The 15378-nt window shown below is 44.7% G+C and overlaps 1 protein-coding gene across 1 annotated transcript in view; it reads left to right on the top strand.

The window, feature by feature from the left end:
• The window catches only part of ZMYND12 (zinc finger MYND-type containing 12), a 54347-nt gene that overhangs the window by 22277 nt on the left and 16692 nt on the right, over window positions 1-15378 (top strand). The window contains exons 4-6 of the mRNA XM_038376740.2: window positions 275-444; window positions 3115-3237; window positions 4864-4984. Coding sequence (XP_038232668.1) covers window positions 275-444; window positions 3115-3237; window positions 4864-4984 — 414 coding nt within the window. The remainder of the gene's footprint in view (window positions 1-274; window positions 445-3114; window positions 3238-4863; window positions 4985-15378) is intronic.

Raw genomic sequence — 15378 nt, 5'->3', positions numbered from 1 at the left:
TGTCACTGATTGGTAGGTGTCAATGTCCTGGTGATTGTCCTCTCCATACTCCATTGATATGGGGTTGGCCTCCGCCAGTCCTTTTTAATGACCCAGTCAGACTCAGACAGCTAGGTGACATTCATGCCTATGGGCATGTCTTCACTAGCAACATTAAAGCGCTGCGGTCGTGGCATCCTAGTCCAACTGTTTGAATGGCACAAAGAGCTATATTCTCTAAGCTTCTAAAAATTTGCTGACATTTGCCCTCTTTTTTCTTGAAATATAATTTCAGGTCTTGGCCATCTTACCCAGGCAGAGGAATACCTCTCACAAGCTCAATGGATTGTCCTCAAAACTTCTGACTGCAGTAATGGCATTCAGTCTAAATTGCATCGTAACCTGGGTCTCCTCAATGCTGCTAAAGGAAATTTTGAAGAGTCTTTATACCACCTGGCTACTGATGTACGTAGAATAAAATACAGAAGTAGAAAAAAATTTCTAATAATTGTACACAGTCCATATAGCAATTGTTAGGAAAGCCCAACATACACTTAGATTCTAGTACAGATTTTAGATACCATGCTAAGAATCGCCTTTGAAAAACCTGTGCTAAATAGATACAACAGACAACACGTCAGTACTTATCCAAAGTTGTGTTCTAGTAATTACTCTTATTTCTGTGAATTGTGTATTCCCTATGTTTTTATAGTATTATTAAATACTATATTAAATACTATACTATACTATACTATACATCAGCCTTTTTATTCAGTTGAGATATACATTCCTCCTGCAACCTTGTGTAGTTGCCTATCATTAAACAAATAGTCCATTTTATACTTGCAGCTATCTTATTTCTTGATCCTTTTTGTTAGACAACAGTTACACTATTTATTCCATTATTTAAACAACTGCTTCCATAATATTTTCTCCAGAATTTTTTTGCCATATGATCATTTGGGAGAGTACTTGTGCAAACTTTGTTCTCAGATGCCCTTCCTTAGGAGATGTTCCTGCTATTTAATCTCTTAAGAGTGGGCTTTGCTGTCAGTACTAGGAGAAAGGTTACTTTCCTAATAGTTAAAAGAAAAGGAGTACTTGTGGCACCTTAGAGACTAACAAATTTATTAGAGCATAAGCTTTCGTGAGCTACAGCTCACTTCATGTAGCTCACGAAAGCTTATGCTCTAATAAATTTGTTAGTCTCTAAGGTGCCACAAGTACTCCTTTTCTTTTTGCGAATACAGACTAACACGGCTGCTACTCTGAAACCTTTCCTAATAGTTGTATTTCCTTGAGTAAATTGTCAGTACAGATCTGCCCTCACCACCTGCCTTGTTCCTTCAGAGTATACAGAGGGGATTCTGATTGAGTAGAAAGTAACTGGAACAAGGTCAGGGCTGCTGCTCTTATACAGGACCTGATCCAGTTCCTTCTAAATACTCTCAATAGGCCTTAATGGAAGATGTATTAAATCCATAGTCTCTGGTCCAAACTTACAGTGTTGCAAGGGAGAATGCACACAGCCCTAATGGCCACTGCTATGCATGGGTTGTCACTTAGGTGCTCCTATGAGTGTGGATCATTGTTAGGAGTGCTAGTGCCAATATAGGATTCAGGTCCGTATTTTTGCCTGAGATAGTATTTTGGGTTTTGCTTGCCTGTTTGGGTTTATGATACACATACATTCTTTCTAATATGTGTGAACAAAGGACAAAGATATTGTATGTGTTGCTTTTACCCAAGCCAGAGGGTTTGTTAGTATAGTGGGAACAAATAAGAGCAGTTGAAGTGTTGTTGGGCATGGTGGAAGTATAATATATGAGTGCACACTTGAAGACTGCCTCCACTCCTATCTCAAGGCAAGGTCGAGCAACCAGTTGGGAGGGATGAGAGGAGATTAAGGGGAAGATAAAACACTAAAAGGTCAAAGAAATGCCTGCCTGTGACTGTAGCAAACCTCATTCCTTACCCCTCCTGTGGGGTACAAAAGGGGTGGGATGGAGATCCCAGACTCACAACCACCCAAAACGGAACATGACCATAAGTTGTAAGGGCTGGCACTGTGGGCATGCATTTCAGGTATAAATATGCCTACTGAGAAGGGGGGATACCGGACACTGGGAAACAAGGCTCTGAAGCGTCAAAGTTATGGTATACATGCTTGCTGGAAACTAACCCCAATAAACATAGCATTGCCTGCACTTCGGACTTCTAGTCTTTTGCTTTCTGTCTGCATGACAAGAACCAGGGGAGAGGGTGAAGGGAAAGCCCTCTAACTATTATAGTTACTAAGTAATCTTTTTTTCTCTCCATCCAATAGTTTTGTTCTTATTAATTTCAGGGATATTGACTTAGATTTACCAGGTTTCAGAGTAGCAGCCATGTTAGTCTGTATCAGCAAAAAGAACAGGAGTACTTGTGGTACCTTAGAGACTAACAAATTTATTTGAGCATAAGCTTTCATGGGCTGCAGCCCACTTCATCGGATGCATAGAATGGAACATATAGTAAGAAGATATTTATACATACAGAGAACATGAAAAGGTGGAAGTACCCATACCAACTGTAGGAGGCTAATAATTAAGAGAAGCTATTATCAGCAGGGGGAAAAAAACTTTTGAAGTGATAATCAAGATGGCCCATTTCAGACAGTTGACAGGAAGGTGTAAGGATACTTAACATGGGGAAATAGATTCAATTAGTGTAATGGCTCGGTCCCCATGTTAAGTATCCTCACACCTTCACTTCACTTCACTGTAGCTGATGAAAGCTTATACTCAAATAAATTTGTTAGTCGCTAAGGTGCCACAAGTACTCCTTTTTGCGAATACAGACTAACATGGCTGCTACTCTGAAATTTGCCATCTCTGTGCCTCTGGACCAGGAGTATTCCTAGCTAGGGACATGAGGGAGGTTTTCAGTCCTTTGTGGAAAAAGGGAGAATCTGCATAGTTTTGGTGCAACATTTTAAACTTGAATTTAAATGTAATTAATTTTGCATCTGATATTAGGTGGAAAATAGAAGAAATAAATAAAATATTGCTAATCTTCAAGTTAATAAACTTATTCCCAAATGTATTTTGATATGAATATTAAGTTTATATAATTACATTTTTATATATATTTCAGATTTATTTTGCCAGTTGTGCATTTGGAACTCATGACATTAGTACATCTGGAGGTTATTTCCACATGGCTAATGTGTTCTTTCGTCAGAACAAAATGGACATTGCAGACTCACTATACACTCAGGTTAGTAGCACCAGTAAATTTATCTGATATTTACAAGTTTTCTTGAGGTTATTCTCAATGTTTGTGTGTTACTGACTCCCCTTAGTGTTATAATGACCCTAGGCCAAGTGTGAAAATGCCACTTTAGGCCCCGATCCTGCAAATGCTTTTAATATGTGTTTAACTTTGCTTGTGAAAATTGTCCCATTGCAGCTAATGGGACTGCTCACATGCTAAAGTTATGTACGTGCTTCAGTGCTCTGCTGGGACAGGGCTTAAACAAAACATTATTATAACATGAAAGTAAGCTACTTCTTATTCAAATATTTCTCTGAGTTACAACCAGGATAGAGAAAGATAAATTTAAAAAAAAAATCAGATTTTAAAAAACATGTAAACATAGACTTCTTAAAAATTTGTATTTGAATTTGCAATCATTTTTCTTACGGAGAAAGATTATTACTCACTTTTATAATAATTTAAATACATTTTAAAATGTACAGTTTAATATGTTGAGTCAGTATATCTTGCATTGAGAATCTATACAATTGTGATCCCAGAATCATATCCCATATATTGTTCAGTAAAGGTTTCAGAGTAGCAGCCGTGTTAGTCTGTATTTGCAAAGAGAAAAGGAGTACTTGTGGCACCTTAGAGACTAACAAATTTATTAGAGCATAAGCTTTCGTGAGCTACTGAGCTGTAGCTCACGAAAGCTTATGCTCTAATAAATTTGTTAGTCTCCAAGGTGCCACAAGTACTCCTTTTTATTGTTCAGTACAGTAACCTACTTTATTAAACATGAATCAGTCGACTGATCAGTAAAAACAAAACTCAATAAAGACATTTTATAGCCCAAGCTTTAAAGCAACATTGAGGGTTGTACTGGTAACTTGCTGGGTAATAGATGCTGCCTGTTCCCTTGGAATGGATCCTGCAAGCTTCCTTCCTTCCAGGAGTGCAGATGTAGCACTAACAAACCCCAAACTCTAGCTGATTATGAGATGGTGAAGGCTTCTTAGTGAATTTTTTCACAGCTTTACCATAGACATCAAGGACAAGAATCATTTAGATTGCTCCAGTCTTCACTGGCTTTAGAACTGGCTTTAAAAATGGCTTTAAACATGGTTCAAACAGTCAAAGCAAAGCAAATTGCTAACAATTTTACCTGTTTATGGGGCCAAATCATGTTAATCCTGTATTTAAAATATATTCTTGAGATCACCTAGCCACAAACATTATTTTAAACATGGAGTTAACACTGTTTGTTCCCCACCTGTCTATATAGCTTAGCCAAACCCTGCTATAAAAACCAGTTTTGCTACTAATACATTTGCATTGTGGTTAAACAGTCCCACAGCTAGGGAAGATGGGTCTCATGAGCACCTTGGCCAGGGAAAATTGACTTAGGCGTAATAGAATGGAACAAAGTTTCAGCTGAACCTTTGAAAAAAATTCGTAATGATGAGAGCTGGTAGAACATAGAATAATCACAAAAGGAAGATGGTGGTGGCCCAGTCACTTGAATCATTTAAGACTGTACTGTATAATGTACTGGAAAATGAGCAAAAGGAAAGTGCAAAACACATGCCCTTTTTAAATATTATGTAATAATTTTGTATGTTAATTCTCTTTCCTTCTCAATAGGTAACTGATATCTGGCATGCCTATTTCAGTCGACTGATTCAAGTCCAATCACAAACTCTCATTTCTCCAGCAGAAATTAATATATTGTCTGAAGAAGTGGAAATCAGTGAAGAACCTCTGAGTAAATCCAATTTTCAGTATTATTATTATTATTATGATTATTCATAGAACACAGAAGAGTTGGAGGGAAGGAGCCATAGAATGTTCTCTAGTCCTTTCCACTGTTTATTTTTGTATGAGTCTTGGGAGTCTGACATTTCTATAGACCAAATCCTGGGGGTCTCTTTGAGCCATTAGCTTTAAGAATTGAGATTTTGATGCCACTATCTTTCAGAAATTAGTTTCCATTGAAACATTTTCAGTTATTTACATTTTTCTTATTTAAGTTGAAACCCACTAAAGTGAAGTTTCAGCCTGTTGAGGTATGTGTATGGCCCCTTATCTCCTTAACCAGTAGAACCCCATGGACAAGTATGTTCTGGAAGTGGGACATATTAATCCGTATAATAGTCTCAGAACAGGGGTTGTGGAAGCCCCATCATATAAGTGAAGTGCTAGCAAATGTACTGCTTTATATGGAACAGTCCTGCACTGATGGGAGACAAAACAGAGTAGATGCTCTATCTTGTCTTTTCTATCTACAATGGCTATGATTTTGTGACTATTATCAGAGAGGACAGGATGATGTTTCAGTGTATGTTTGTGTGACATTACTTCCATTTATCATAAACTATTACAAAAATCTCACACTAAGAAGTTGCTGCATGTTGCCAGCTTCAGTAATCACAGTAGTGTAAGACTTGCTGTTTCAGGACAGACAGTACAATGATGTGCAGTAGTATAAATCACTTCTATAGTGCAACCTTCTTCAGAAGCTGAAACATGTCTATTGTCTTCTTATGGTATCCACTGTGGATAGCAAAAGTGAAACGAAAGCAGACAAAGTACAGAACACAGGTTTGCATTTTAAGTGACAATCAGCCCTAAAGAGCCATGCTCCGACGGGGCCCCTTTCAGGGCCAGCACCGCAAACCGTATTCCAGGGTCACTTCTCAAGGTGCTGCATTTTACAGACCTTGAAGGCACATGTCGTCTTGCTTCAGGAGATGCACTCCACCACCAATGTTCCACCGCAACCATCTATTGTGCCAACTTCAGTTCTTGCCATGTCAATTGGGGATATCTTGGCAACAATAGAGAAAGAGAGAGAGTCTAATGGAGTGGGCCTCAGTCACTGACCTACAACTTCTCTAAAACCCAAACCAAACCTCTATATTTCACTTAGCAGATGGGCAACAGTCTCTTCACCCAGCATCATCTTTTCATCTTCCACGCAACTGCCGCTAGTGGTCATAGAGTGGAAGATGCTTGAAGCTTTTCCAAAGTCTTAGCCTTGGCCATCCTTGATCACCCCAGGCCTGTGGAGATCAGTAACAAACAGCATCCGATGAAGTGAGCTGTAGCTCATGAAAGCTTATGCTCTAATAAATTTGTTAGTCTCTAAGGTGCCACAAGTCCTCCTTTTCTTTTTGCGAATACAGACTAACACGGCTGCTACTCTGAAACCTGTCAAACAGCCTACAGAAGGCTGAGTGGTAATTTCTGAATGCCTGGTAGGAGGCCTTTCAAGCAGAACTAGAGTCATCTATTAGTGAGCTAGCTGAATTGGACTTGTAATGACCAGCCAATATAAATGACTCCTACCAAATTTTCTCATTTAACTGCTGAATCAAACTAGGCACAATCAACGGAGAGAGACAGGCACAAAGATGGACTTAATTCATTTTAGCCGGAAAGCCTGGCAGACCATAAAAAGACTTTTTGGAGATTCCAGTCACAGCAAAAAGGAGTTTTCAGTCACTGCAAATGCTGTTGTATTCCAGCTAGTAGCTAATGATCACGCACAGAATTTGAATAAATCTTTCAGCTAGGTGGTCAGAACTGAGGTTACAGAGAGATGACAGGCTCCTAGTGTGGATTCAAACCTGACGGCTTCTTTTTCACACAAAGAGCCCAGGTCACAAAACAGGAAAGGCTCCAGGCCTGGATTATAATTTGTATCCATATCAAGTTCCTACTTCATCAAGGACTCAAAGCCAAAGCCGGCTGCTTTAGTTCCTCAACTGATGTTTTCCAAGACAACTGCATTCCAAAAATCTGGCCCAGAGCAAAGGTCGTAGCTACTCTGAAATGAGGAAAACCACTGGAAGATCCCTAGAGCTATTGACCCATCTCTTTTCTCTGTGTCAGATACTTGCTTATAAAGAGACTCAAAAAAGAAAAGGAGTACTTGTGGCACCTTAGAGACTAACAAATTTATTTGAGCATAAGCTTTTGTGAGCTACAGCTCACTTCATCGGATGCTCACGAAAGCTTATGCTCAAATAAATTTGTTAGTCTCTAAGGTGCCACAAGTACTCCTTTTCTTTTTTGCGAATACAGACTAACACGGCTGCTACTCTGAAACCTGTTATAAAGAGACTGATTCTGATGCACATCAGCAAGGTTACCGAATCACAATTACCCTTTGTTCATGCTGGTTTCAGATCAGGATTATGTACCCAAGATCAAGTCATTCGCCTAATACCAGACATCAAAGGTGATTTCAAGGAAGTTGGTGCCATTATGGTTGACATGTCAGCTCATGTGACAATGTCTGGCATGTGGGGCTGTCAGGTTGTTGCAGACTATTCTCTGTGAGCCCTTGGTGCGGTTCATCATGGAAATGATAACGAATCAGAGCTTCACCTTGCAAACTGGAAATAGTCAAAAGGAAAAGGAGTACTTGTGGCACCTTAGAGACTAACAAATTTATTAGAGCATAAGCTTTCGTGAGCTACAGCTCACTGATGAAGTGAGCTGTAGCTCACGAAAGCTTATGCTCTAATAAATTTGTTAGTCTCTAAGGTGCCACAAGTACTCCTTTTCTTTTTGCGAATACAGACTAACACGGCTGCTACTCTGAAACCTGGAAATAGTCAGTTGGCTTAGGCATCTCTGTAACAGACTCCCACAAGGTTCCATTCTACCATCTTTCCTTTTCAACATACACACTTACGACTTATCAACAGCTAAGACCAATAAGTATGTATATGCAGATGACATCTGTCTTGCTGATGTGGGTAACCACATGGTATCGAAGGGTCACTCAGCCAAGAAATGAATGCGCTGGCCATTTACCATTGTTAGTGGAGACTTTGAGTCTAATATGGTGGTTGCAACTTTCCTTTTGAACAATTGTCTGACCAATCAACCCCTTACAGTCTGTGCTGAGGATTTTCCACTCCCTTTCAGCCAGTTGTCACTTATTTAGGAGTCAAACTGGACTGTAGTCTGACATATAGGTCTCATCTGATCTACACTACAAGTTTAGGTCGAATTTAGCAACGTTATCTCGATTTAACCCTGCACCTGTCCACATGACGAAGCCCTTTTTTTCGACTTAAAGGGCTTGTAAATTCGATTTCTTTACTCCACACCTGACGAGGGGATTAGCGCTGAAATGGGCCTTGCCGGGTCGAATTTGGGGTACCGTGGACGCAATTCAACGGTATTGGCCCCTGGGAGCTATCCCAGAGTGCTCAGTTGTAACCGCTCTGGACAGCGCTCTCAACTCAGATGCACTGGCCAGGTATACAGGAAAAGGCCCATGAACTTTTGAATTTCATTTCCTGTTTGGCCAGCGTGGCGAGCTCACCTGCACAGGTTACCATGCAGAGGTCATCATCACAGGAGACCATGCAGTCCCAAAATCGCCGAAGAGCTCTAGCATGGACCAAACAGGAGGTACGGGATCTGATCGCTGTATGGGGAGATGAATCCATGCTATCAGAACTCCATTTGAAAAGACGAAATGCCAAAATATTTGAAAAAATCTCCAATGGCATGAAGGACAGAGGCTATAACAGGGACCTGCAGCAGTGCCGCCTGAAAATTAAGGAGCTCAGGCAAGCCTACCAAAAAACCAGAGAGGCAAACGGCCGCTCCGGTTCAGAGCCCCAGGCATGCTGCTTCTGTGATGAGCTGCATGCCATTCTAGGGGGTGCAGCCACCACTACCCCAACCCTGTGCTTTGACTCTGTCCAAGGAGTGGAAGGCAACACGGAAGCAGGTTTTGGGGGCGAGGAAGATGATGATGATGATGAGGCTGTAGATAGCTTACAGCAAGGAATTAGAGAAACCAGTTTCCTCGACAGCCAGGATCTGTTTCTCACCCTGGACCTGGAGCCAGTACCCCCCAAACCCACCCAAGGCGGGCTCCCGGACCCTGAAGGCGGAGAAGGGACCTCTGGTGAGTGTACCTTTGTAAATATTATACATAGTTTAAAAGCAAGCTTGTTTAAAGATTAATTTGCCCTGGCATTTGCGGCCAGTACAGCTACTGGAAAAGTCTGTTAACGTGTCTGGGGATGGAGCAGAAATCCTCTAGGGACATCTCCATAAAGCTCTCCTGGATGTACTCCCAAAGCCTTTGCAAAAGGTTTCTGAGGAGAGCAGCCTTATTCCGTCCTCCATGGTAGGACACTTTACCACACCAGGCCAATAGCATGTAGTCTGGAATCATTGTGGAACAAAGCATTGCAGCGTATGGTCCTGGTGTTTGCTGGCATTCAAACAACAGCCATTCTTTATCTCTCTGTGTTACTCTCAGGAGAGTGATATCATTCATGGTCACCTGGTTGAAATAGGGTGGTTTTAGTAAGCAGACATTCAGAGGCGCCCGTTCCTGCTAGGCTGTTTGCCTGTGGCTGCATAGAAATCTTCCCTGCTGTTAGCCATGTGGTGGGGGGAGGGGTGAAGCCATCATCCCAGAAAATTGGGTGTGTGTGGGTGGGGGGAGTTATTTGGCTTTCTGCTGCATGTGAACCCAGAAACCGCAGCCCCTCCTTTTAAAGTGCCAACCCATTTTTAATGGGCAACCCAATGGCTACTTCGTATGGGAAATGAGGGCGCTGCTGTTTGAAGCCATTCCCACATGTTGTGAAGGTTAAAGAAGCCAAAAGACTGTGTCTTACCATGGTTGCCTGCAAGCTGAATTCTGCTGCCCGGCCCTGCATGAGTGATCTCTCACACCTCAATAAGAGTCAAAATGTGACATTGTAATGAAAGCACATGTGCTATGTAATGTTAACAGCAAGGTTTACTGTGAAAGAGTGTACCCATTGTTCTATAAAATGTGTCTTTTTAACTACCACTCTCCCTTTTTTCTCCTCCACCAGCTGCATGTGTTTCAAGGATCACAGGATCTTCTCCTTTCCAGAGGCTAGCAAAGATTAGAAGACGAAAAAAATGCACTCGTGATGAAATGTTCTCTGACCTCATGCTGTCCTCCCACACTGAGAGAGCCCAGCAAAATATGTGGAGGCAGACAATCTCAGAGTGCAGGAAAACACAATATGACCGTGAGGAGAGATGACGGGCTGAAGATGGTGGGTGGCGTCAGCTTGCTGAAAGAAGGCAGGAGTCAATGCTCAGGCTGCTAGAGGATCAAACTCATATGCTCCAGCATATGGTTCAGCTGCAGGAAAGGCAGCAGGAGAACAGACCACCGCTACAGCCCCTGGGTAACCAATTGCCCTCCTCCCAAGTTCCATAGCCTCCTCACCCAGATACCCAAGAACGCAGTGGAGGGGCCTCCGGCCACCCAGCAACTCCACCTCAGAGGATGCCCAAGCAACAGAAGGCTGGCATTCATTAAGTTTTAAAGTGCTGTGTGGCCTTGTCCTTCCCTCCTCCACCACCCCAACCGGGCTACCTTGGCAGTTATCCCCCTATTTGTGTGATGAATAAATAAAGAATGCATGAATGTGAAACAATGACTTTATTGCTTCTGCAAGTGGTGATTGGGGGGCGAGGGGGAGAGTGCTTAGCTTACAGGAAAGTAAAGTGAAACCAGTGGGGGTTCCATCAAGCAGAAACAAACAGAACTTTCACACTGTAGCCTAGCCATTCCTGAAGCTGGTTTTCAAAGCTTCTCTGATGCGCACCGTGCCCTCCTGTACTCTTCTAACTGCCCTGGTGTTTGGCTGCATGTAATCAGCGGCCAGGCGATTTGCCTCAACTTCCCACCCCGTCATAAAGGTCTCCCCCTTACTCTCACAGATATCATGGAGCGCACAGCAAGCAGTAATAACAATGGGAATATTGCTTTCGCTGAGATCTAAACGAGTCAGTAAACTGCGCCAGCGCACTTTTAAATGCCCAAATGCACATTCTACCACCATTCTGCACTTGCTCAGCCTATAGTTGAACAGCTCCTGACTACAGTCCAGGGTGCCTGTGTATGGCTTCATGAGCCATTGCATTAAGGGGTAGGCTGGGTCCCCAAGGATAACAATAGGCATTTCAACATCCCCAACAGTAATTTTCTGGTCTGGAAAGTAAGTCGCTTGCTGCAGCTTTTGAAACAGAGTTCCTGAAGATGCAAGCGTCATGTACCTTTCCCGACCATCTCATGTTGATGTGGGTGAAACATCCCTTGTGATCCACCAGTGCTTGCAGCACCACTGAAAAGTACCCTTTTCGGTTTATGTACTCGCTGGCTTGGTGCTCCAGTGCCAAGATAGGGATATGGGTTCCGTCTATGGCCCCACCACAGTTAGGGAATCCCATTGCAGCAAAGCCATCCACTATGACCTGCACATTTCCCAGAGTCACTACCCTTGATATCAGCAGCTCAGCGATAGCATTGGCTACTTGCATCACAGTAGCCCCCACAGTAGATTTGCCCACTCCAAATTGATTCTGACTGACCGGTAGCTGTCTGGCGTTGCAAGCTTCCACAGGGCTATCGCCACTCGCTTCTCAACTGTGAGGGCTGCTCTCATCTTGGTATTCTTGCATTTCAGGGCAGGGGAAAGCAAGTCACAAAGTTCCATGAAAGTGCCCTTACGCATGCGATAGTGTCACAGCCACTGGGAATCGTCCCAGACCTGCAACACTATGCGGTCCCACCAATCTGTGCTTGTTTCCCGGGCCCAAAAGCAGTGTTCCACACCATGAACCTTCCCAATTGACACCATCATGTGCATGTTGCAGGGGCAGGGCTGGTGCAAGGATGTTTTGCGCCCTAGGGAAAAATTCTGCCTTGCACCTGCCCCTCCCCCCAGAGCCTTGCTTATTATAAACTTTCAAAAATGAAAACTGCATAATGTGGAATTGTTCATTATAATTAATACACGTTTGGCTTGAAAATTTATTAATTTCATTATTTAGTCTACATATCTATCTCCCATGAGGCAGCATCAACTGAAAACGAAAAAAATGAAATTTTATTTGTATCAGTTTTTTTTCTTGTTCATTATTAAAAGTAAAAGGATAGAGAATACATGTCACTTACTACCTATGAGTCACTATTTGAATTTCATCAACTGTTTGACGTAAACATTGATTAAGAGATCAAGATGACTTTTCCTCAAAATTAAGCAATGTTGATTGTAAACGGAAATACACTCTTTTTAGTCGCGTATACTTCCTGCCTTCATTCTTTCATATCAAAATCTACTACATTATATTATACCTTTAGAATATCCAATTATTGTTATTAATAAAATTTATAAAATTAGAATGGCGGATACTCCGTCATACAACCACAACTGACAATATCAATATGACAAATTTCAACAACCTACACATGCATATTTGCACATGACATATATTTGCACAACATATACACTCAAATAATTAAAATACACACACAATTAACACAAAATATTAGCGAAATGATGCAGCAGCAATTGCCAGAGTCTTAGATCTGAAACAACTCAACAAAAATAGTTACCCTCAGTTGTCAACCTCAGAAAACTAGTAAACATAGCATTATAAACAGCCTGTCAGAACGGGTAACAGCTGTGTGTGACAAGAAAAATGACATCATTGCCACTTTGTACTGTAGTGAAGCAGTACGCTTGGGCCTACAACGCAGAGCTCTCGTAGGTAGGGTTACCATATTTGGGTACAATATGATTGTCAGAGAGGGAGGAATTGGCCCGTGAAACAATAACTGTATTAAGATGCGGCCTGTGAAAAAGTTTGAGAAACCTTGACTTAAATTTCTTTGGTGACATGATGTAATATTCAGTATTGCCAGCCTCAAACATTCAAAACTCATGAGTTGGGCCCCCACAAAATCACTCGATATTTGACCTATCAGTCCTCATCCTCAAAGGAAACCTGCAAAACACTTTTCAAAAGACGAGCCTGAGAGCTTGAATTCACAGAATCATAGAATATCAGGGTTGGAAGGGACCTCAGGAGGTCATCTAGGCCAACCCCCTGGTCAAAGCAGGACGAATCCCCAACTAAATCATCCCAGCCAATGTTTTGTCAAGCCTGACCTTAGAAACTTCTAAGGAAGGAGATTCCACCACCTCCCTAGATAACGCATTCCAGCGTTTCACCACCCTCATAGTGAAAAAGATTTTCCTAATATCCAACCTAAACCTCCCCCACTGCAACTTGAGACCATTACTCCTCGTTCTGTCATCTACTACCACTGAGAACAGTCTAGATCCATCTTCTTTCGAACTCCCTTTCAGGTAGTTGAAAGCAGCTATCAAATCCCCCCTCATTCTTCTCTTCCGCAGACTAAACAATCCCAGTTCCCACAGCCTCTCCTCATAAGTCATATGTTCCAGTCCCCTAATCATTTTTGTTGCCCTCCGCTGGACATTTTCCAATTTTTCCACATCCTTCTTGTAAGTTGCCGAACCATCTGCCACCGCTCCTGCTGGGGTGCCAGCAGCGACGGGCACCAGGATGACCTCCGCTGCTGCCACGTCCTTTCCCCCCTCAGATTCTTGGGGAGCCCCCCTAGCCGGCAGGAAGGGCCAGGGTAAGAAGAAGGGGAAGGGCCCCACTAAAAAGACCAGGCCCTCCATGGCAGGGGCTGCCCCCACTGCCCCAACCCTGCCACCAGCTGTGGCGTCCCTCCCCACTGTTCCCTCCACCAGCTCTGCGGGTGTCCCTTCCCCGGCCCCCAAGGTGTATGCCCAGGTGGCGGCAGCCCCTCCACCGCCTCTGTTACCATCTATAGCGGCCGGGGATTCTTTCCCACCATGACCAGGAAGCACAGTGTCCGTTACCTCCTCGGGCTCGCCTCGCCCCACGTGGAGACCTATGTGCGGGCGATGGCGAGGGTATTGGGACCCACGGCCATTGTGGTGGCCTCCAAAATGTATGGCAAGGTCGTCTGCTTCTTAGCATCGGAGGCCGCCGCCCAGGAGGCGGTGGAGAAGGGCCTGGCAGAAGGGGGCGTGTTCGTCCCCCTGGAGCCACTAAAGGAACTGGGCGTCCGCCTGGTTCTGACCTCCGTCCCTCTCTTTCTTCCCAATGCCGCCCTGTTACCCACCCTCTCTAACCTGGGGAAACCCATCTCTGTTATCAGCCCTCTCCCATTGGGCTGCAAAGACCCCGCCCTCCGTCACGTCCTCTCGTTCCGCCGGCAAGTGCAGCTTCAACTGCCACCAGAGGCACGTGACGGAGAGGCACTGGAGGGGTCATTCCTAGTCCCCTACCAGGGGGCCCATTACCGGGCACATTACTCCAAGGGGGAGGCCCGTGCTACCTCTGGTGGTGATGGGGCATGTCCGGAGGGACTGCCCCTTGGCCTGGCAAGGAGGGGCATCCGGGACCGCCGAGCCCCGGCAGGGCTCTTGCCCCGTCATCGCCGGCGCCTCTGACTGCCCGGTGCCCGAAACCACCCCTCCTCCTTCCCAGTCCACCATTGTCCCTGCTCGGGCCCAAGGGGCACCTCCCCAACTATGTACAGATGAGCGGGAGAGCCCCGCCCCCGCTGCTTGCAGTCTGGCGGGGCCTGTGGAGGAGGATGTGGCAGGGACACCTCCGGGCATGGGAGAGGACCCACCCCAAGGGGAATCTTCCCTCCCTTGTGCTGCCCCACCGTTATCCCCTCGAGTCCCTGAGCCATCGCCTCTGCCCCCTGACACGACCCCTGCTAGCCAGCCCCCGGATGATGCCATGGAGGGCTGGACCCTAGACCATGGGAAGCGTGGCAAACGGAAGGCTCGAGCTCCGATCCTCCCATCTGATGCGGAGGCCCCCTGGAAGACCAGGAAGGGGGGCACCAATGCCGAGCCTTCCGCTTTACCCACGGATGTGTTCCATCCACCGGTGCCGGCTGGGGAAGATGTGGCAGCACTGGAAGGCAGTATCTCCCCTCCAAAGGAGTCCCTCCCCTTCGAGGCCCCTGAGGGAGCCCCCCCTGCCCTGGCACCATCTGAAACCTCAGTGTGCCCCGAGGCGACCGTCGCGTCAGGTGCCGGCGGGCAGAATCCTGGGGTGGCGGAAAATGATTTCCCGTCCATATATGAGGAGATCGAGGCCCTGGGTCTGACCTCGGTCACCCCGAGGGAGGACGACCCTATGCCAGCGGGCCTCGATCTGGGCGACTTGACTCCAGCTCCCCTTTCCCCATGCTCCCTCCCCTTAACCATTGCTTCCGCTCCCACCTGCAAGGAGCCCTGGACTCCTCCATCAACCCGGCTGCAGATGGCA

The sequence above is a fragment of the Dermochelys coriacea genome, chromosome 18, assembly GCF_009764565.3.
Source record: "Dermochelys coriacea isolate rDerCor1 chromosome 18, rDerCor1.pri.v4, whole genome shotgun sequence".
Lineage (NCBI taxonomy): Eukaryota > Metazoa > Chordata > Testudines > Dermochelyidae > Dermochelys > Dermochelys coriacea.
Note: the sequence above shows the minus strand (reverse complement) of the source record. Positions and strands in the feature narration are given on the sequence as shown.